Raw genomic sequence first — 24,055 nt, forward strand, 5'->3', positions numbered from 1 at the left:
TGACATGCTACAATCTTATTCTCTTCCCTCCTGGGGTAAACAATCTTGATGAAGACAGTAGATCCCAGTAAGATTTTGTGATTTTGCCACACAGCACACTTCATTTGTGTTTAGCATTTTCAGCCCCCACTCAGAAAGGTAAAAAGGCAGACGTATTAAATCAAAGACCATGAAATGGGAATGGCTGGTATAGTTTCAGAACCTACAATCTGGGATGTGCAGGACCTCAGGAACCAAATCACATTGTCAAATTATTCTCCGTGACTACAGTGTTCTCTGCATGGAGGGAAGGGATGGTCAGCAGCTTGGGGCCAGGCCCCATGGGAACAGGACAGCCTGACAGGGGCAAGGAGAACACTGAGTTCCCAAACAGAGTATCTGAGCAGGAGGTCAGCTCAAAGCTTTGGTGCGGCACTTGGTTATGACACACTGCTCTCTCTGTGACCTTTTTGGTTGATTATTTTGGACCTTTTTCATGATATTAGCAATTTCCCCCCCAGTGACTAGGAACAGTAACTCTGCCCCCACATGGCTCTTGGGAACAGCTTTTCACTTCCAGGAAGAATATGTAATATGTCAGAAAAGCACTCTTTGTCTTTAGTAACTGGGTTGCTGTTTTTTTAGTACTTTATTCAGTGCATAGCCTGCTGTTGGGTTTGAATTGCCATTAAAAATAGAATAAACAGGCTCAGTGCCTGTGGCTCAAGTGGCTAAGGCGCCAGCCAAATACACCTAAGGTAGTGGGTTCAAATTCAGACCGGGCACGCCAAACAACGATGGCTGCAACCAAAAGAAAAAATAGCCGGGCGTTGTGGTGGGCGCCTGTGGTCCCAGCTACTTGGGAGGCTGAGGCAGGAGACTCGCTTGAGCCCAGAAGTTGGAGGTTGCTGTGAGCTGTGATGCCACGGCACTCCACCCAGGGAGACAGCTTGAGGCTCTGTCTCAAAAAAAAAAAAAAAAAAATAGAATAAACAATAGTAGGTTTTTTCTACTTTTTAATTATTAAATTGTCTTCTTTCATACACTTCTCATTCTTCTCTGTAGCATGTCCTAACTTCCCAAAAAGTAGCTTATGTGGGTGCTGTGACACAACTGCATAAAACTGGCTTTTGGGAAATCTATGAATAACAATGGTTGGATTTCCAAAAAAGAATCATCTTAAAATACAAGTTGCACTAGGAGACTTCTAAATTCACACAGTATATATGTCTCAGCATGAACTGATTTTTTATTTGTTTATTTTTTTAGAGAGTCTCACTCTGTCACACTGGGTTCAGTTCCATGGCATCATCGTTCCCAGCAACCTCAAACTCCTGGGCTCAGCCTCTCAAGCAGCTGAAACTAGAAGTACCTGCCATCACATCTGGGTAGTTCTTCTATTTTTAGTTGACATGGGATTTCATTCTTGCTCAGGCTGGTCTCCAACTCCTAAGCTCAAGGGATCCTCCTGCCTCAGTCTCCCAGAGGGCTGGGATTACAGGTATGAGCCCCACGCTTGGCCCTCGGCATGAATTTAGCACTGATAAAAGTTGCACTGGTAGGTATTTTTCAGCACTGGAAGTTATTTATTTTGGACAAAATAGAGCAGCAGGGCTAGTCTTCTCTGTTTTCTGACATTTACTACTAGGAAAGACAGTATAATATAAATACTTTGTTATTAGAAAGAGGAAAAACACATTCTATCTCCTTATCTCTCCCTACCTGGCCCAATGAACTAAATCAAATTTAAGCCTGTGCTCTTGAACTCATAAGTAAAAGAATAAACTAAGTCACTCAGTTAAGACACATTAATAAAAATGGAAAATACAGATGACAATTATAGGTTGGATGGAGAAACCTGAAAAGCATAAACTCTCAACTAGGAGAAAATGTCCGGGATTGGTGATGGATGTCTATTATACCACTATTATTTGGAAAAATAGCATGATTTTTTAGACTCACCTCACTAGACAGTCAATGAAGTTCACAACTTTTTCTCTGAGTATTTCAAACTTGGATTGCTTCTTACTTCTTGTTCTTAACTCCTTCATTTCTAATAAAGACTATGATAAAAGAATAAACTTTTTCTGGTGATTCTGGAGACAGATAGCCCTTCAGAAGGAGCCCTTTTGCTCAGCTTGAGCAGCTGTTGTGCTTTCCATTAGATAGGACATATAGGTAAAGAACAAGAACAAGATTATACTTTTTATTTATTATTATTATTATTTTTTTAATAGAGACAGGGTCTCACTCTGTTGCCCCAGGCTGCTATGCAGTGATGCAATCATAGCTCACTGCAGCCTTGAATTCCTGAGCTCAAACCATCTTCCTGCCTCAGCCTCCCAAGTAGCTGAGATTATAGGTACATGCCATCACACCCAGCTACTTTAAAAAAATTTTTTGTAGAGATGGGGGTCTCCGTATGTTGCCTAGGCTGGTCTCAAAATCCTCTCCAAGAGATCTTCCTGCCTTGGACAGGATTCCAAGGCCACCATGACTAGCTTTTTTTTTTTTTAAACTCTGGAAAGGATCGCTCCTCTTTATAATACATATTAAGTAAATTTTCAGGGAAGGAGGAAAAGGGCAGTTCACTTCCTTATTAAGTTATATGGTAGAGTGTTTATTGTTCACATCTACTAGTTCATTTAAGAAAAGGACTTACAGAAAAAGGGGGGGGAAATCCTTGCCTTTTTTTTTTTTTTTTTGCAGTTTTTGGCTGGGGCTGGGTTTGAACCCACCACCTCTGGCACATGGGGCCAGCACCCTACTCCTTTGAGCCACAGGTGCCGCCAAAATCCTTGCCTTTTGCCATGCTAATACAATAGTCCCTAAGTTGTGTTTCACTTAGGTTGAAATTTTACTCTACATTCATCACAGCTTGGCATCACAGCACAAAGATAGTAAAGAATACAATGGATATGGTGTGGCTCAATTTCTGCTCTATACTGTGAATATGCATTAAAAATCAGGAAAAGCAACTAGAGTGAGTTAGGCTCTTCTGAATCACTCAGTTTGATCAAACAGAAAAATAAATGTATCAGATAATAAGATTCTTTTTGCAACCACGTTCCCATTTTCCCTGACTTACTTGTACATTATGTTTTTCTCTCGGACAACAGAACAGTTCCCACCTGTGTTGGCCAGTGGACTCCAGACTGCACACATGCAGAATGAAGACCGCATGAGAGGAACAGATGTTCCATTTATGAGTGAGTTACAAAGTCTGCTTTGTTCCTGGTTCTATTTTATAAAGGAAAATAAAAACATCCAGACAGAGCTAATCTAGTGCACAAACTAAACAGACCGAGCATCACAGGATGTAGCTAGAAAGATAAATGACCTGACCTTCTGAAGATGATAGAGGTCTGTCTTTTGAAGCCCCCTCGGCTCTGATCCTGAAGCATCTTCTTCCTCTCTGGCATCTGCTTTTAAAACAAAACCGATATACAGCAATTGAGGTAACTCTCGTCAAGAGAACAACATTCCTACTAATTTAAAGGAAGTGAAGTTTGACCTATTTTTTTTTTTAAATGTGGCAAGGAATTAAGGTTCCATCAGATAAAAGGATTTCTTTCAGACTCTGAAGCTCAATAAACATTACATAATTTATGCTGTAGGGAGGTCTTCAAAAACTCAGCTACTGAATTTTAAAAATGTTACCACAATGAAAACAAAACAACCAACCAAACTCCTCAAACCAAAATCAAAAAGCCTCTGGTAGGCCAGGCACAGTGGCACATGCCTATAAACCTAGCACTCTGGGAGGCCAAGGCAGGTGGACTGCCTGAGCTCATGAGTTCAAGACCAGCCTGAGCCAGAGAGAGACCTTGTCATCTTAAAAAAAAAAAAAAAAAAGCTGGGCGTTGCAGTGGGTATCTGTAGTCCCAGCTATTTGAGAGGCTGAGGCAAAAGAATTGCTTAAACCCAAGAGTTTGAGGTTGCTGTGAGCTGTGATGCCACAGCACTCTGCCAGGCAACATAGTAAGACTTTGTCTCAAAAAATAAAATAAAATATAAAAAAACTTCAAATTAAAACAAGTACAAAATTCAAGAAAAATAAAAATTATTTTTAAAAAAGCCTTGAATATTTGTGCTCTTATAAAATGTTTTTCAAAAAAATTATAAAATTTAAATTATTTTCCTTTAATTATGCCAAGACTAAACAACACTATCTATAAACCTGGTCCTTATCTTTTGACGCACTATTTCTGACACAACATAACTGGAGTATAAAGGGGCAGTGTGTAAGCATTGTGAATGACCCTCTTAGATACGAAGCAAAGGAGACAGGAAGCCTTAGCAACAGGATGTGCGGATATGCTTCCAGGGAGCCCACACTCACCCCTTCCAAGTGCTGGGTGAGTGTTAGAGACCTGACCCGCACCAGGTTTGTGTGACCCAAATCTGTGACAGGAGGATGCAGTCTAAGAATAAGCACTGCTCTGAAAAATCTTACTTCTTTTTAGCTATGGATAATTCCTATTTCAAGAAAGATGTAATTTAAGATTAAAATAATAGACCAAATTCTTTGTCCCATTTCGTTAACATGCAGCAGAGTCTTAAAAACAAATCTGATGGCTCGGTGCCTGTGGCTCAAGTGGCTAAGGCACCAGCCATGTACATCCAAGGTGGCGGGTTCAAATCCAGCCCGGGCCGCCAAACAACAAACAACAATGATGGCTGCAACCAAAAAATAGCCAGGTGTTGTGATGGGCGCCTGTGGTCCCAGCTACTTGGGAGGCTGAGGCAGGAGACTCGCTTGAGCCTAGCAGTTGGAGGTTGTTGTGAGCGTGATGCCATGGCACTCTACCCAGGAGGACAGCTAGAGGCTCCTGTCTCAAAAAAAAAAACCAAACAAATCTGATATAACACTGGGCCCTACTTTTATTCTTTGGACTGTTAATCATCTTAATCTCCAATCTTCCCATTCTAAAAAGCTGCATTCCTTTATTTACTATTAGCATGTCACAGAATTTGCTTAATGGATATTACATGAACTCTAATTAAAATTTTATATCTATAATTTCTTTTTATAGAAATCCTCATGAGCCCAATTTTATAAAAGACTGAAATTTATTTATCTTATATTCTTTTAAGCTTCTTATCTATTTATGTACTTGAGGTTGGCCCCTCACTGGTACAGTGACTACAATTAGGGGCATTTAAATTGTGGGAAATCAATGAGAAATAAACCAATGAGAGCTGGTAGCTGGAGTCTGGTCTGGGTCCTACCACTAGCTAGCTCTGTAATCTCAATCAAGTTACTTTCTCTTCCTGGACTTCAGTTCCTGGGTGTCACTAGACTACACGACCCCAATAATAGCAACGTACAGTACTTTAAAGGTTTTATGTTTTAAAAAGTGGTTCAGAAAATGCTATGGTGACAGAAGATCCACACCCACACATAACCTGGAAGGAAGTCCCTTACTGCCCGTGGAAAGCCTCCTGGTTCTGACTGCTTATGCCATTCCTGTCAGGCAATTTTTTTTCTTTTTTCTTCCATGACTGAGCACCTATCAGGCACTCTGCATTACAGCTACGAAGCCACAGTAGGGGAATTTCTGAAAAAGTGGTTTCCTAAATCCAAAGGATTTTTAAGACAAAGAAACACTCAGCAAACATAGAAAGGACATTCCAAATAAGATATTCTCACCATGCTCCGTCCAAATCTATGGACTTATTATGTATGAAGCTGCCTCTTTCCTCAAACTCCATTAAAATTTGTTCCTAAATCAAGGAAAGTAAAAGGTGTACACCAATATTTGGTTTTTGTTTGAGCAAGAGCCCATGAAAAACTTCTCAGTGTCAATCTGTGATACCCCATTAGAACCCAGAAGTCCTAAACAGAGCATGGCTCCCTACAAAAACCAGGCACCCCAAGCATTCAGGACATATAACAATCATGTGGAGGTCATACAAAATGAAAGGAACTGTAAGCTTCCAACACTGGGGAGTGCCAGGCTGCTGCAATTAATTCAGAACTGAAAGAGTCAACATTTTGTAAATCCAATAAAATAAGCCTCATGTGGCTCGAGGCTTGTAACCTGTAGCACGGTGGTTACAGCACCAGCCACATACACCAAGACTGGCGGGTTCGAACCTGATGCGGGCCTGCTAAACAACGACAACTACAATAACAAAAAATAGCCAGGCATTGTGGTGGGCGCCTGTCATCCCAGTTACTTGGGAGGCTGAGGCAAGATAAGAATCATTTGAGAACAGGAGTTTGAGATTGCTGTTAGCTGTGATGCTACGGCACTCTATCAGGGCGACACAGTGAAACTCTGTCTCAAAAAAAATAAATAAATAAAAAATAAAATAAGCCTCATGCATATTTTGTCAGTCAGCATGCCAACGAGCTTCGTTGCTGTGAAAAGCAGTTTGTAACTATTAATTTTTCAGGTCTACAAATGATTTATGTGGTATTTTTGAAATCTATAAGAAACCTGACAAAATGCTTAAGAAAAAAACTTCTAAAAGGAGTACTTAATTATGATGTCCTGCTAATTTTTCCAATCCTTTTTTCTTTTCTTTTCATGTCTCTTTGTTTTTTTTAGATAAATCCTACAAATTGTCCATCTGGAGAAAGAATTTTCTTCTCCTCATTTGATGCACTTAATTGTTTAAACCAAATATAGAAGAGAAATATTTAACCTTGTTAATTTAAGATGTGCTACTCTGAGGCTTGGCATAATGACTAATCGTGAACTACTTTATCTCCTCATCACTCACTGCATCAGAAGGTGGGGTTTTCCATGTCCTTTCAGCTAAATGACTGTCATGGCCAGGAAAATTAGCAGGATATTCTCTCTTACCATCGAGGCTCTGAAACTGGGCCAGGAACTCTTCTATTCTCTTTGCTGTACTGCCAAGGTACTTTTCAGAAGACTTAAAAATGTTGATACAATTCTGAAGTATGGTCATCAGTTCATCTTTTGCCAACATTCTAGAATAGAAACAGTGACAGGAGATATAATCTAACTGGAATATTAAAATTTTTAACAAACATTTTCTACATATGAAATGTTTCTGCTTAGAAATGATATAAACTGTTTACTAATAGCTGCCAACTTTTTTTGATATTTTCTTCAAGGTATGTGACATTCAAAAGTATTCTTGAAGGGTTCTGATGATAGAGCTTAGCTCAGAAGATTTACAAAAATCTTGGCTCATCGCCTGCCTCTGACACTTACTATGTTTGTAAAATAGAATAAGTTTATTATACGTGTCTAATTTTTGGTTTCCTTGTCTACAAAATAAAAATACTGTAATAACTCACGTATCTTAAAGGTCATGATTTAAAAATTAAATAAGATCTGAAGAACTCGGCACAATAATTACCACACAGTAGGTATTTAATGTCGGTTTATCTAAGCATACATATGAGACAGGAAGTGTCTACAGAGGCTATGACACTTACATTAAATGCAAATTTGTTTAAAAGGACTAAAAATCCAAGTATTATAATCATTTCTCCAATTATTATCACTTCGACTATGCTTTATATGTCCTCTGTGCTTTATAAACATTAGTCAGTAAATCCACTGAGCTTTATACAAGATAGGCAATTCTGCTTGTTATTTATAGCACAGTGACTGAGTAACTTATTCAAGGCCATAGAGAAAATCTTTGTTAGAAATGGAGCTAAAACAAAGATATTCTGAAATTAGAATCCTGTTCTCAGAGCTTAGAGGATTTCTTCACTAAGATCACAATCAGTCATAGCATGAATAGGACCTGGATCATTATTAGCAATTATCAAGTGGGGACATTATAGAGGTATACAAATTATTCTCAGCTAACGGGTTTAAATCATTAAACCTGTAATGATTAAAAGTCCTGGTATTAACCATGAAGAAACAATCAGACAAATCCAGAATATGGACCATTCTGCAAGACAACTAACTTATATTTGACATTTTTCATAATAGAAAGTTTAAGAGAAATACTAATATTACTAAGTTAGGAAAAAGAGATTTGAGCCTAAGTAGACTATGGCGACTAAAAAATTAAACTGGTTATTTCATCCAAAATTTAAATCCACCCCCCCTCCCAAGTTTTCAACCGCAAAATATAGAAACTACATACGGACAGAAAATTTTTCTGCAGTTTTATGAGAAAGTATAAAATTTCTCTTCTTTCTCAATAATTATCTATGTAATCTTTATCTGTGAGTGAAAAGCAGATAACAGATCAGAGAAAAATAAGCCAAGACCTTTCATTCGTGCTTATGTTTGAGACTGAACATTTCTGGCTTTCAATTATTGCCCAGATGAGATAGTTAACTCAGCCACCATCTACGACACCTAACCTTTTGACCTATTTGAGTAGATAAGACCAGCATTTTCAGCGTCTAAGGAATCACAGAGCTGCCTGTGAGGAGGGGAAAGGAGGCTGGGAGGTGATGCTGGCAGGGTTGGACTGGATTAGCAGCACACTGAGGGTCAGCTTCCCCAGCTATAGGCAGCCACATCTTTTATCCATTTTGAGTTCCAAATAATTGAGTATTGAAGAAGGTCAAGCTTAGCCCAAGATATTATTTATCTTTAGAATGCCAAAAAGGGGCATTATTTCATGGAGTTTTGAAATCATAACTTTTAATGTGGCATTTGATTGGAGGAAGTCGATCTTTCATGCAGATGTCAATTTCTAAGGATTCAGAGTTATCACTCCTCTTATCCTTAGGGAAAGATTATGTTCTTATTATTTCCAGAGTAGAAGAAGATATTATACTTTCTCAAGTACTCTTTGGCTTAATGTAAGCCAGGATTTGAGGTAAGGGTGATTAGAATAATAATTTAACCCACTCAATAAAGTCATTAACTGAGAGGCTTTTCATACAAAGAATCAATGACGCCTATCACCCACTATTCAACATCATTCTTAAAAGTTTTGTTGCTATAATAAATTAAGAAAAAGAAGCAAGTGGTCATAAGCAGTAGAAAAGAGGATAAAATTTATTATTTGCACATGATAGCACTGTAAAGTTAGAAAATCTAAGAACTGTAAATGCATTAGAGAATGAAAAAAGGTCAGTAAATATAAGATAAATATTTGTGCATGTATGATACATCCATATACATGTAATCAATATTTTATATTAAACTATGTAGTGGGAAAAAAGCATATTCAAAATGGTAACAAAAACTACAAAATACATGGCAATACATTTCATAATATAAGTTTAAGATGTCTGTAAAAAAATGAAAGCCCTGAATAATGAACCAACATTTTAAGTTTTAATAATACTGTAATGATACAATTCTTCCTAAATTTTTCTACATTTTTAGTACTGCTTGGAACAATATTCCCATGGATATATTTTAAAACCCAATAAAATTATTCTAAAATGTATCCATAATAATAATTGTTCTAAAAAAGGAACAAAGTGAGTATATTTGAGTTATCTGTTAGTATCATCAAAAGGTATAAACCCACTCGCTCATTAACTAAGATGTTATAGTCAGGTGGTACCTAGATGGGAACAGATGGCCAAAAGAAGAGCCCAGAAAGAGTCCAAGGTACACCCAGGAGTCTCTCTACATGACAGAGGAGCATTTCAAATCACTGGAGAAATGTTACATAACAGAATTAATTCTCGAAAAAATTAAATCACTACCTCACACTATACAAAAAAAAAAATACATTTCAGATAGAATGAAAATGTGAGTATGGTATGAGAGCAGAAGAAAAAACTAACTTACCAGTTACAAAATACTAAAATAAAACAAGAAAACATATTGATAATACCCAGCATGAGCAAAACTGTGAGAAACATACACTGATATATTGTTGGTATGAGTGTATATTGTACAACGATGTTTATAGTTTAGACTCAGAAAGCTTACATTTACATATTTATTTTGTGCATATAATTATACAAATGTGCAAACACATACTCATGATCATGACTGTCTTTTGTAGTAGGGAAGAATTAAGAACAACTTAAATGCACATGAAATAAGGCACCGATTAAATATGATATCACACTTTTAAAACATGGGCTATTATACAGCAATGATAAACAATGATGTTGGGCAACAGCAACAGTAATGATGACAGGTCAGTACCTGTAGCTAAGTAGTCAGGGCGCCAGCCACATGTACATTAAGACGCACATACGTGGGGCTCAGTACCTGTAGCTAAGTAGTCAGGGCGCCAGCCACATGTACTGGGGCTGGCAGGTTTGACCAGGGTCTGATAAACAACGATAACAACAAAAAAAGCTGGGCATTGTGGCGGGTGCCTGTAGTCCCAGCCTCTTGGGAGGCTGAGGCAAGAGAACTGCTTAAGCCTAAGAGTTTGAGGTTGCTATGAGCTGTGACGCCACGGCACTCTATCAAGGGTGACATAGTGAGACTGTCTTAAAAAAAAAAAAGAGGCATATATATGTATCAAGAGTCCTTTCATATGATACAAAATTCCCTTGGGTATATTTTTCACATTAGAATTGACAAAAACAGAGGCACAAAGAACTTAAGTAATTTGTCCAGAGCCCATAGCTGGTAACTGGCAAAGCGCAAATTGGAAGCGAGACAGTCTAGCTTGGCATCCATGTTCTTATCGACCATGTTACACTGCATCTCAAAACACAGCATCCATGGTACAAAACAAAATGACCACCACAATAAAAATGAAACAAAACAAACACAAAAAATGAAAACTACAAGTTGCGAATAACTAAAGCATATTTTACTACATGGTATGATTTAATTAGTGCAAATTACTAACAGTAGAGGACTGGTTCTCAAAGTTATATAGCGTAGGGATAGTATCAGAAAGCATTGCTAGTTTTCCAGAGGGACCACAGCAAGCACTTTGGGTCAAGCAAATTTAACTGAACAAGATCACTTGAAACCAACTAAAATCTATAAGTAAAAAATTTAACTGGTTCCAAGAACATGTATAGCATCTCAAATAAAAAGTTAAATGTATCTAGCTACTAGGCCAGCTCTTTTCACAGACTTCAACTGGGTTTCAACCCCTTCATCATTCATGAAACCACTCAGCCATTCCAGAGACAATTATTAGATGCCCATGGACCAGGAACTCATCTGGGCATCTGAGGGCATACTGAGGACAAAGATCAGTCCTCAGTAATTTACATTCTAAGTGGGAGGCAGGGTGGTAGAAGAGGCACAGACAATAAACATTATCTAGCTATCCATATTGTATGCATTTATGTGTTAAAAACTGATACATATTATGGAAATGATATATATCCATATATATATTATTGGATATAATAATATATATCCAATATATTGAGCAGAGTAAGGAGAGAGCCCCGGGGGTGTGGAGAGACTTCAATTTGTAAATGGTTAGAGCTTCATTAAAAAAAATGACATTCAATCAAGTATGTAATGAAAGAAAGTCATGCAAATATTTAGGAAAAGAGTTTTTCCTGGCACAGAGAAAAATGGGTAGATGCAAAAAAGGTCTATAGAGGGTGGGGTGGGGTGTGTCTGCCTTAGTCAAGAAAGACTAAGGCCAAGACGACTGACATGGAGAGACAGTGAGCAGCAGGGCACGGGCAGAGGCAATGGCAGGGCATGCAGCATCGTCACAGACTGTGGCTTTTATTCAGTGAGAAGGGGAGTTAATGAAAGGCTTTTGTTTTGTTTTGTTTTTTGAGACAGAGACTTCTTTTTTATCACCTGAGCTAGAGTACCAGGGCATCAGTTTAGCTCACAGCAACCTCAAACTCTTCGGTTCAAGCGATCCTCCTGTCTCGGTCTCCCAAATGATCCTTGATAAATTTAAAGGCAGAGCCCAGGCTTTTGTAATGAACAATCAGAAGGATAGAAAAACTACAGGAAAATTACAGGTTTCAGGGGGAAAATCAGGAGTTCACTTGGACACATTAACTTTGAGATTTGTACTGGATAGCCAAATGCAGGTATTACATAAGCAGGTAGCATGACAGTCTGGCACTCAGGAAAGAGGCAGGGGCTTATAATTAAACCTGAGGCACTGTAGTGTTGGGCCCCCAGGGAAGGAGAAAGCACTAACAGAGCTTGACAAGAAGCATGTACCCAAGAAGGGGAAACCCAGAGAATTTGAGTCCTATAAGTCATTACGAAAGAAATAACGAATTCTGTCAAATGCTGATAGGTTAATGCAAATGAAGACAGAATTGTCCATCAGATTTAGGAACATAGAGGTATCTGGTGACTTTGATAACACTAGTTTTGATGGAGTGCAGATGCCTATTTGTGATCAGCTGGAGAGGAAACAGGGACAGTACGATACCCTTCTCACTTCTGGTGCAGTCCAACCAAGATTTGTTTCAAAAGAAATAGACTAAGAAGTTTGAAAGCTACCATGTGAGATTAAAGAGAAAGAGAAAAAATGTCTAAGTCACATCAATGCCACAAAAGAGCTATTCATCTTTACCCAACTTGATTAAGAAATGATTATATCACCATCAGATAAATGGTTCAAACAAGGCCTGTGATACTTACTGTGTTAAGAGCACTTTATAAGTTGTCATTAAAAAAAAAGTTTTCTTAACTAAGATAGAGAATCATTTAGCAGTCATTCAAAGCAAGCATTCTGCAGGGCAATGGCGTGTTCTGCTTCACCATGCAAAAACCCTGTAATTGTTGGTTAAGTGCTAATTATATAAATGCCTAATTATGAGAACAGGCTATTAGGTGAAACTGGCCAATCCATGACTAATGCAAAGATCTTCTGACTGATGAGTTCTCAAGTTCAAAACAGACACCTGGACTTTAAAAAGCAGCTTTGAAAAATATATGAACTCAAATCTGCAAATATATCAATGAAGACAAGAAGAAAACAAAAAGTGAAAACGACTCAGAGATCATCTTCAAAGACTAACACAAGAAAGTAATTCTATATGATCATAACAATGAAACAGAAACCCAAAGTGTATGTGAGTTTGTAACTCCTCCTAAGCCTTGATACTTCCTATTAGAGTATTCTTCTGCAGAGCTGTCTGACCTCACAGAGGTTACATGTCCAGTCAAACTGGCTCCTGTACTACAGCTACCTTGAATCTCTCACTTGACCAAAATTCTGTATAGTAAGAACCAGGGTCATCTTTGTCATCAGATCAGTGGCTCCGTGAATGAAGCACTAAAAAAAAAATTTTTTTTGAATGGATAAACAACACAATAACCATGCAATGAAGAAGAATTTCATGATCTCAGGCTCCTTCACTAAGGCTGTGGTCCCCAACTGCAGGCCTACAGATCAGTACTGGTCCAGCGTCTGCGAGGAGCCAGGCTGCACAGCAGGTGATCTGCCTCCTATCAGATCCATACCCCACCAGTGGAAAACCTGTCTTCCATGAAACCAATCCCTGGTGAAAAACGGCTGGGGACTGGTGCTCTAAGGTGAAATGAAAGCCTGATTTGCAGTTAGCTTAGGGAACCTGGCTTGCTTCCCCTGTGGGGATGAAAACTGGTTTTCCCCTCCATCCTTTCCACGTTCCTTAGCAATCCCCTACTCTATGTTCCTGTTTATCCAGCCCTTCTCTTGATCCAATCTTTCTGGGAACTTGGGATTATTTTACCCCTATCTTTTCGCCTTTTTGCATTTTGCATATGTGCTTTATGTTAGAGATCAATAAAAACCTTCTGAAGAAGCAAGCCAGAGAACTGCTATATCGTCCCAGTCTGCCACTTGGTGTGAGATGCTTGTGTGGATTATCATAATTCCTCCAGCATCGTTTCCCTATTGGCTCTCAACCAGATGAGGGTCCGCGGCCTCGACCCCAACAGTGAACGGTTCTCAAACTGGTTCATCTGGGGAGCACCAGGAAGTCATGGGCCCTCTGTGAGACACCGTGCTCTTTTGTGGAACACTGCATGCTAGAATGAATTTAATTCCATCACATGGTTGAAGACATCAGTAAGCTAAAATATACATAATCCTCTACTTATGCAAAAGTACAGTCAGCTGTCTATATCTGTAGGTTCCACAATGGTGGATTCAACCTAATATGGATAAAAAATAATAGGTTCTGCATTTGTAGATCCAAAGTAATTGAAAATAATTGTACTGAACATGTACAGACTTTTTTCCTTGTCCTTATCCCCTAAACCACCAGTTCTCAACTTGTGGTTCAAGACCCCTTTGAGGGTTGAATGACCCTTTCACAAGCGTCCCCTGATATTAGATATTTATATTACAATTCCTAACATTAGTAACAAAAATAATTTTTTGGTTGGGGGTCACCACAACATTAGGAAGTATATTAAAGGGTCGCAGCATTAGGAAGATTGAGAACCACTGCCCTAAACAATATGGTGTAACAACTATTTACATACCATTGATATTGTATTAGGTATTATAAGTAATATAGAGATGAGTAATATAAAGTATACAGGAGGATGTGCATAGTTACATGCAAATAAATACTATGACATCTGTGGATTTTGATATCCTTGGGAGGTCCTGAAACCAATCTACCCCCAAATATCAAGGGTTAATTCTATAACTCTAAGTTCACAAGCAAGAAATTAAAAAAAAAAATGCTGTAAAACTTAAGTTTGATTGTTACTTCTGAGTTTTTAAAATTAGTATTTCTTAGGCTGGGTGTAGCTCATGCTTGTAATCCTAGCACTCCAGGAGGCCAAGGCGGAAGGACTGCCTGAGCTATGATGTTTGAGACCAGCCAGAGCAAGAGTGAGACCCCATCTCTACTAAAAATAGAAAAACTAACTGGGTGTGGTGGTGGGCACCTGTCATCCCACCTACTTGAAAGGCTGAGGCAGGAGGATGGCTTGAGCCCAAAAGTCTGAGGTTGCTGTGAGCTATAATGCCATAGCATTCTACCCAGGAAGACAGAGTGAGACTCTGTCTCAAAAAGTTAATGAAATGAAATGAAATAAAGTAAAAATTTCTTAACTACCTTCTCATTTTTAATAGCAGAAAAAGTGGTAACAGGCACTAAATGCTTAAAAAAGAAAAACTTAAATATAAATTTAAATCTTCTTTCTCTTTACTAAGATAAAAACTATTGCCCACTATTAGCAGGGGAATGGCTCAGGTCCACAGTTTCTGGAATCAATCTGAGATCAGGCACCTAAAACCATTCAGCTTCTCCACAAATTAAGGCTTTTCCTTTGATGGTTTTGTTTTTTTCCTTGATTTTTTGTTTGCCTTTCTCTTATTCACCTTTATTTCCCAGAAGAATGTTTTTCAAAATATGGTTCCTGGACCACCTGTCTGAATATGCTGGAACAATTGTTTGTTTGTTTTGAGATAGAGTCGCACTTTGTGGCCCTCAAACTCATAGGCTCAAGTGATCCCGTTGACTCAGCCTTAGTAGCTAGAACTACAGGTGCCCATTACAACACCCACCTATTTTTAGAGATGGGGTCTCGCTCTTGCTCAGGCTGGTCTCCAACTCCTAAGCTCAAGACGATCTGCCCACCTGGGCCTCCCAGATTGTTAGGATTACAGGCGTGAGCCACTGGTCTCAGCCATGCTGGAGCACAAATTAAATGCAGATTCTTGCTGAACTACCACACCAGGATTCATAACAGTCTGATCAGAATGTTTGGAAAAAGAGCAGAAACCTACATGTTTAACACTTGAGGTAATTCTTACGCACAGTAAAGTCTGAAAATCTTACTCAAAAACCAGTAACTCTCAACATCTTTTGCTTCAAACAGAATTTCAACTGTTTGCTTCATTTCACCACAACCCTATCTGGTAGAAGACCTGATGTGATACAAATTCAAGACTAGAATTCCCTGTTCTAAAAGAAATTGTATTTTAATAGTACGGTCTTATGTATCTCCTCCATGAATAAATGTAGACAATAATGAATTAGATTATTACTACATTAGGAAGCATATCAGAGGTTGTAGAGCTGTGTCACTTTTCCTAATTAGATCTTTAAATATCTAAAGCTGATCTGCAAAATCAGGAGATGATACATTATTTAAATTAGATTTCAAATTTCTAGTCTGTTTCAATTAAGCTAAAGTGACCAAATGTTAATATAATTTTTTGGGTTATGTTTCTTTTTAACTCAATAAAGTTGAGCTGAATCAAAAGCCTTACTCAGAAATCAGAATAAATCCTTTCAGCCTACAGTACATTCCTTCAGCTATCGCTCAATTTCAGTTTCTAAGTTTGTCTCTGCAGCAAGCTCAGAGGCTACAGCTGGGAGGAGCAGACTGGACACTGTAGCCCCTTCACTTCCACGTCTGTGCTCTATGCCGGTGTCAGGGTTGGAGGGCTGATGTCTGCGTCTACAGAAGCCTGCTCTGCTGTTCCGTTTTTAAATTATGCATACACTCTGACCATTGACTATTAGCCGCAAACCCATAAATTTCCTTTTATTATCACCTCTCAAATAATTAGAACAGAGATTTTGAAGCTTCAGATTTAAATTCCAGCTCTGCCAACTGCAGTCAAGTCAATGCTTCCTGCCTTGATTTCTTTATTTGAAAGTAAACAGAATAATTCTAAATGAGTAATTCTCAACTGATGGGGGGCAGAAGGGACAGTCAATTCCCCTAGGATGCGGGGGACACCTTTCATTACCCTCAGTCCAAGAACCCGTTGGTACTGATATGAGAAGGCAGTGTCCTTCAGGTCCAGCTGATCCGTCATGTTCCTGTAAATTGAGGACTTAATGATTTATATTAACTCTTATATAGAAATGTCCTTTTGGGATTTTAAAAAATGAAATAAAACAGCTTTTCAGTGGCAATCTAGTTTTCATGGGGAGTTATTTTACCAGATAGCATGCAATTGGTTTCCTATGCTAAGCTGCACCTACTAGATCACTAATTATTTGCATTATTAAGTCTATGGACTGAAAGTTCTTTCAATGTGAACTTTCCTCCTACTGTGCCCATCTGCTCCTTTATTGTGGGTACAGAAGAAACCAAGACTTACTAAATGTTCAGTTTTTAGACTTCTTTATAATATTTTCATGTAAGTATTTACATCCTCTGAGGAAAATCATAGCACTGTGTGAGGAGACCAAGCTCACATCTGATTTCCCTTCCTCACCATCTAAGTGGTTATTATTTTTATGGAAGACTGAAAAGCCACCATATATATATATATACATATATATATAAAAGAAATAAATCAAAGAAATACAACTGGTAACTTTAAAAAGCATATTTGTGAGAGATAGTAAGTGATCTTTGATACCTGATTAATAACACTAAGCTATCTTATTAATATAATATTAAATAAAAATTTTGTGTTAATGTGGATAGAGCCACATTAGGTGAGGAAAGGCATCACACCCATTGACGACTACTTGTTGCTTCCACTGGCTGCCTATCACCCAATGATGCTGTTTCTCCACTTCACCCAACCAGGTCAGGGCGTGGTGAGCTCACTTTCTATGATGTCCCTGCCATGATATCAAGCCAGCTGGATTCAAATGATCCAAAGTTAACCCTCCTAGTGTAGTATCAGTATTTGACTTCAATCATGGTGCTCCCTAAAACCAGCAAAGAAATGGATAGTAGCTACATTAAAAACAGCCTAAGCTACAAGGATACATGTAAGATATATCCAAATCCTCTTAGCCACAACATGACTACTTAAACTTTTTAGCAGGCAGAGTTCTAGAAGAAGGTGCTACTTACTGGCAGGTTTAGAGCAGACAAAAACAGGAAAAAATATTACCTCAATAGCTGCAGAGCCGAAGCATACTCCTCTGAATCCCATATATTCTTTTCTAAACACATGCAGTACAGTTCTCTGATCTGTAAGTGAGCAGTGCATTCGTGAGGAACCAAAGTGACACTATACTACTAGTTGGGCAAAATCACACATGATCAACACACAAAAAAAGTATGTTATTAAAAACCATTTTCTTTACATGACAACAGACTTGGCATATATCATGTGGATGAGGCCTTATAAGAACAAAAGTCTTTACTTTTAGATAAAAGTAAAATAAGACTATGTAGAGATTAGCTGAAATTACTGGTCACTTTGCAATTAGAAAATGATAAAAATGAGAAAAAAAGGCTTGTGAAATCTCAATAGCTGAAATCACCTCATGAACAAGTCACTTGTAAACACTGGTATCTGTTCTCTAAAACTTTGAGTTAAAGATGTGAAGATGGAGGAAGATAGAATTCTTCCACTAACATCTGCTCTACAGATGGTCCGAAGTTTATGGTCTGACACAAAGGTCACCTGAGCATGACCTTTCAAGGAGTACTGCTGCTCTTTCAGCTGTTGGTACAATGCAAGGTTGACTGTTAAGCATTCTCAGGTTGCTTTTTCCAGTTCATTAGTAGAGAACCAGCTCTCTTGGTATAAGAGATGAAGTATTAAAGACAGTAAGTTTAAATGCCTCAGCACAATACACTATAGGCAAAGTGACATCCAGGATTCTTGTGGCTGCAGCTGTAGCCATCAGACCTTCAGACCTACAATGTTTCAGTTACCAGTAGTGGGCACAGCTAGAGTGGATTTAGATTGTACTCTCCTAAGAACTGGGTCCACTTCAAATTCTGATACTTAAATATTACAGAAATCAAAGCAAAAAACTACTAATATCTCTACTTTATAGATTTCAAAGGAGGCGGCTATGGTTACCTGTCGACCCAGAGGGTACTTGGGAAGAGAAGAAGTGAACTTATGAAGACATCTCAAAACAAGGAAGTAATTCATATGGTAAATGTGTAGGTTTTCTAATAATGATTGTGTTTCCTCCTAAAAATTAGAGTAGATTATTTAATATGTAAGTCAGCTAATAAGAGAGCATAACAATAAAATCTCCCTTAAGAATATACACATAATTCCCGGAAAAATGACAAGAGAAGACTCAATTATAAACCAAGCTCCTAATTCATGAAAATTTGAAGTACACATTAAATCCAGGACAAAGCCTGGTGAAATTTTACACACACCAGAACTGACAATGTAATTCAGTCTCCCGATATGTCTGGCATCCCCAAGTTACAAGTGTGCAAGAGAACACCTTATTAGCTACTTGCCTGTGCCGTCACTTAGCCTCACTAGCATCAGAAAAGTAAGAACATCCAAAGACACAATACCAGGCTGACAGTTGCTCAAGTTCTACTTTGATGTCCACTTTCCCCAAACTTCTGCTGGAGAGTGTTTTGAAGGGGAAGAAGACACACTAACGGCACAAACACTACAGGTGGTGCTAGTGAATCCCTGCCTTGATGAGAATCTCTAAGACTGGTTTTATTCACTTTATTTGAGTTAAGGATGTGAAGACGAGGAAAAAAATAGTTTGCCAACTATTGCCATAATAGTTTCCGATTACGGAAAAAAAAGTGAAAAGAAAAATCTAAAGCCAACAAGCTTTAAAATTTATAATCTATGAAGTATAATATGGGGGATAATGTCTTAAGAAACCTATGGATGACTGATCTCACAAATAAGTTTCAAAAGCTTTTGGTGAGGGGGGACAATATGTTTTCTAGAGCCTCCTGAAATACTTTAGAAATGACTTTAAAATACGATATCCTATCAAGCATTTTTTAGGCCTTAATTCTTCTTGTAATTGCTTGTAATGTATTTCTATAACATTTTCTTAAGAGAATTACAATATGGCATTGTCTCCACTTTTTTTCCTCTTCTAAGAAATCTAATTAAGGACATTAACTACTTGGTCTGTGTCTTTCAATAAAATCCTGTAGATATCCATTATTTTTAGTGGTCAATCATGCGGAAAATAATACCTCAGATATCAATATATTCAAGCAAATCTAACTTATAAAATCAACTAATATATTTTTCTAAATTCCATTCACTTAGAAATCAACTTCCTTGGTCAACAATATATGGGTCATTACTTGAAAGCACAGGAAAAATGAAAAAAAAAAAGCCTTTAATAACAAAATGTTTCTTCTTCCCATTATGTGAGATGATTAGTACTTAAAAAAAATCTACATCTCCTGTTATAACAAAAGTAGTCAAAATCTAAGGCAAAAGGATGGCTTGAGCCTAAGAGGTTGAGGTTGCTATAAGCTATGATACCATGGTACTCTCTCAAGGGTGACAAAGTGGGACTCTATCTCAAAAAAGTAGCCATAATCAAAGGTACTTTAACCATCTCTGAGAGAGTGTACTTTAACTCTACTTTTGTTGTAAGCTGTTAAGATAGAGATTGTATAAAGCCATTACTTGATGTATTTTTTTTTTGAGACAGAGTCTCATTATGTGGCCCTGGATCGAGTGCTGTGGCGTCACAGCTCACATCAACCTTGGGCTTAAGAGATTCTTTTGCCTCAGCTGTCCAAGTAGCTAGGACTACAGGCACCCACCACGAGGCCCATATATTTTTTTTGTAATTGTTGTTGTTGTAGTTGTCATTGTTGTTTGGCAGGCTCGGGTTGGGTTCGAACCCGCCGCCAGCTCCAGCGTATGTGGCCAGCACCCTAGCTGCTGAGCTACAGGTACGGAGCCACATGTATTCTTAAATAACTTTTAAAAACAAAATCTATCACTAATAATCATACTTCACGTTAGTTGTACAACCTAGTTTCTTTGGCTATGTGGAGTAACTATATGTACAAGTAACTAAGTGATCTGGCAGAACTTAGACTCTTCACTGGATTTACTTGGACGAGGAAAGAAAAAATATCCTTTCCACAGTATGATACTGCACACTTAAAAACTATGCCCTGGTAAGAGCGAGATGAGGAATGTAGACATGTTTTCTCCCAGGTTGTCTTAGTTTCTTCATACTTCTTACTTTCTGGTACATCCCTGTACTGAGTTCAGCATTTAAAAAATGTTTGGGGTCACTATTTTCTTCACACAACATGGCAAACTATTTCATCGATGCTCAACTGAGGAAATGAAGGTCTGGTTCCAACATGGTAAAAAATCTGGCTTTTTTTTTTTTGGAGACAGAGTCTCACTTTGTCACCCTCTGTAGAGTACAGCGGTATCATAGCTCACAGCAACCGCAGACTCCTGGGCTCAAGCAATTCTCTTGCCTCAGCCTCCCAAGTAGCTGGAACTACAAAAGCACCCACCACAATGCCCGGCTATTTTTAGAGACGGGGTCTCTCTCTGGCTCAGGCTGGTCTGGAACTCCTAAACTCAGGCAATCTGCCAGGGATTATGCGCCTGGCCTGACTTTCTTCATCTTGAGAAAAAGTCTGTGTTGCTCTGCCAAAGGATTTTTCAAAAGTAATTTTCTTTTCTTTTACCCTTAGTCTACAGAACAGAAATCAGAAGCAATTTTGACTGCCAGATCTTTGCCTTATGTGCTAACTTTAGAATTTAATACCTGCTTAGGAAAGATTCCACTGTTATTTACATATGTGTTCTCCTTAGTTGCAACAGAAAACATAAATAAGCACCATTTTCTTATAACTTGTCCTCTAAGTTCTCTATCTTCCTGAGATCCATATTTACAAATGTGTATCTGCCTTTACTTATCTAAGACAACAATTCCTAATGCACTTAGTTTATGGACATTATTTTATAACTGAAAACTGTAAAAGGTTTTGATGTATAAAAAACTTCCCATGTAATATGTTACAGAAGGATCACACTGCATATGTAAAAATAAAGCCTATTCAAGTATTAAGCCTATTTCCATTTGTTAAATTTTCTCTCAGGCATCTTTTCTGTACACTAGTCATAGCTGCCATCATTTTATTTCATAACTGTATGTAGAATGATTCTTTTCCATAGAGATATACTTCGTCAAGTAAAAGAGATATGCTTTTTTTTTTGCAGTTTTTGGCCGGAGCTGGGTTTGAACCCACCACCTCCAGTATATGGGGCCGGTGCCCTACTCCTTTGAGCCACAGGCGCCGCCCTCTCTTCTTTTTAAAATATGAAGAACTCTTAGTCATTTATGATTTTTGATACAGGTATAGGAATACACATATTTCTCTGCTGTAACAAAAACAGAGCAAATACACAGCAGCCCACTTTTCCTCAATTATGGCAGACATACTCCAATCTCAGGTCACTCTTACTTCCATCTCTGAACTCTCTTCCTCCAGAGTCTTTCTTGGCAAGCTCTGTTTTAGGTTTTTCCTTAAAATTTACCTTGTCACAGGTAGGGCCTTCTCTAATGTTACCAGCTCCACTCCCCAAACACATGGAACTTTACATTGCCCTTCTCTGTTTGACTATTTTCTCCTGAACACATACAAAGGTAGTCAACATAAGGAACTAGAATACTGTACTGACACGTACATAGGGTATATGTCTGGTCTATGAAAATTAGGTCATCTCAAGAAGGTGGTCAACTACAGAGGTTTTACTACACATAAGAACAAACAGGAAGAATTACATCATGATTGCATACATCATGATGCTTTTCTTTTGCATTTATTTCTCCTTTACTTTCCAAAGTATTTATCACTTTTGTGTCTAGAATTTTTTAAACAAAGTATATAAAAACGACTGTAAATATTTATTATTTTTCTATCAATATCATTAAAAGCTGGTTAAAGACTATACTGAATTTTAAGATTAGGAGACAGCAGCTGCCTGAGAACACAGCATTTTCTCATTTATCGTCTTGCTATAACTATTCTTCTCATTAGAGAAGACTTTTGGCTGGCAGTATTTTCCAGATTGACTTTTTGCATCAATAATCACAACTTTCTCCTAGCTCTTATGTGGTGTGAGTGCTGCTGATCTTCCATTTGCCTTTTTTCTCCACCATATTCCACTAATTTAGATCAGAAGATGCACTTGATGAAGGGCTTAGATTTAAATTAATTCCATACTAACATGCCTAGCTGACTTGATCACAGTTGTTCCTTTTTTCCTTCTCCTTTCCATTTATTATTTTTTTCTAAGAGATTTTCTCCCTCCCTCAGGTCAAAAAGCAAGCAAACAAACAAACAAACAAACAAACAAAAAAAAAAACAGAAAGAAGTGGGACAAATGTGAAAGGCAAGTCTCTCCACCAAATTTACTAACTAATTTTGTGCTTTTTGTTCATGCACCATGATAACCATATGAAATGATAAAAAGAGGTCCTTGCTCTACTACTAACTTACTCTGTGACCTCAGATATTTTGTTTCCTTTCTTGTGGCTATAGTTTTTCATTAGTGAAATGTGGGCACTAAATCAGGTTACCTCCGTAATTTCAATGGATTTAAAAACTAGTTGGGCAAATAGGTATAGAGACATGAAACATTAACAAGTCAGAATAATATAACTTCAAATGCCACCTGCAAGATATTGAACCCAAGTTTTCTATGTAGCACAAAGCTTTTTAATATTCATCAATTGTACATGGCCTTCTAATGGCCCTCCTTAGTTTGAAGTTGCTAATGATGTCTTCTGCAAATTTACACGGTTGTCAGCTGAATCTTTAAGTTTAAAAATACACTTTTAAAAAACTCATTCCTGACATTTATTAAATTCAAGGCTGGTATATAGTTTTGAAGCAGTATCTAAGAAACTAATAGATCTGTAATTTGGAGGGAGTTAAGTTTTTTTTTTTTTTGAGAAAGAGCCTCAAGCTGTCACCCTGGGTAAAGTGCTGTGGCATCACAGCTCACAGCAACCTCCAACTCCTGGGCTCAAGCAAGTCTCCTGCCTCCGCCTCCCAAGTAGCTGGGACTACAGGCACCCGCCACAACGCCTGGCTATTTTTTTGTTGGTTGCAGCCATCATTGTTGTTTGGCGGGCCCAGGCTGGATTCGAACCTGCCAGCTCAGGTGTATGTGGCCAGTGCCTTAGCCACTTGAGCCACAGGCGCCAAGCTGGGAGTTAAAGTTTTTAAAAAAATCTTTAGTTCAAAGGGTAATTTAACACATGAGTTCTATACTTAAGAAAATGAGGCTGCTTGGTGCCTGTGGCTCAAGTGGCTAAGGAGCCAGCCACATACACCTGAGCTGGCGGGTTGGAATCCAGCCTGGGGCCCGCCAAACAGCAATGACAGCTACAACCAAAAAATAGCCAGGTGTTGTGGCGAGCGCCTGTAGTCCCAGTACTTGGGAGGTGGAGGCAGGAGAATCACTTTAGCCCAGGAGTTGGAGGTTGCTGTGATGCCATGGCACTCTACCCAGGGCGACAGCTTGAGGCTCTGTCTCAAAAAAAAAAGAAAAAAAAATGAGCCAACGGGAAACAAAAACAAATGCTTCCTGTAGGGAGTCA

General features: G+C 38.3%; 1 protein-coding gene across 5 annotated transcripts in view; it reads right to left on the reverse strand.

Moving 5' to 3' along the window:
• ORC3 (origin recognition complex subunit 3) overlaps positions 1-24,055 on the reverse strand; it is a 69,176-nt gene that overhangs the window by 8,733 nt on the left and 36,388 nt on the right. For 3 of the 5 annotated variants that reach the window (XM_023508981.1, XM_012813805.2, XM_023508983.1), the window contains 5 exons: positions 18,538-18,654; positions 17,614-17,693; positions 6,795-6,925; positions 3,325-3,404; positions 1,942-2,042 (listed from right to left, as the gene is read on the reverse strand). In XM_023508981.1, coding sequence (XP_023364749.1) covers positions 1,942-2,042; positions 3,325-3,404; positions 6,795-6,925; positions 17,614-17,693; positions 18,538-18,654 — 509 coding nt within the window. The remainder of the gene's footprint in view (positions 1-1,941; positions 2,043-3,324; positions 3,405-6,794; positions 6,926-17,613; positions 17,694-18,537; positions 18,655-24,055) is intronic. The other 2 variants (XM_003803426.2, XM_023508982.1) reach the window with 2 other exon arrangements.

The sequence above is a fragment of the Otolemur garnettii genome, unplaced genomic scaffold, assembly GCF_000181295.1.
Source record: "Otolemur garnettii isolate 467f Iridium unplaced genomic scaffold, OtoGar3 scaffold00303, whole genome shotgun sequence".
Classification (NCBI taxonomy): Eukaryota; Metazoa; Chordata; class Mammalia; order Primates; family Galagidae; genus Otolemur; species Otolemur garnettii.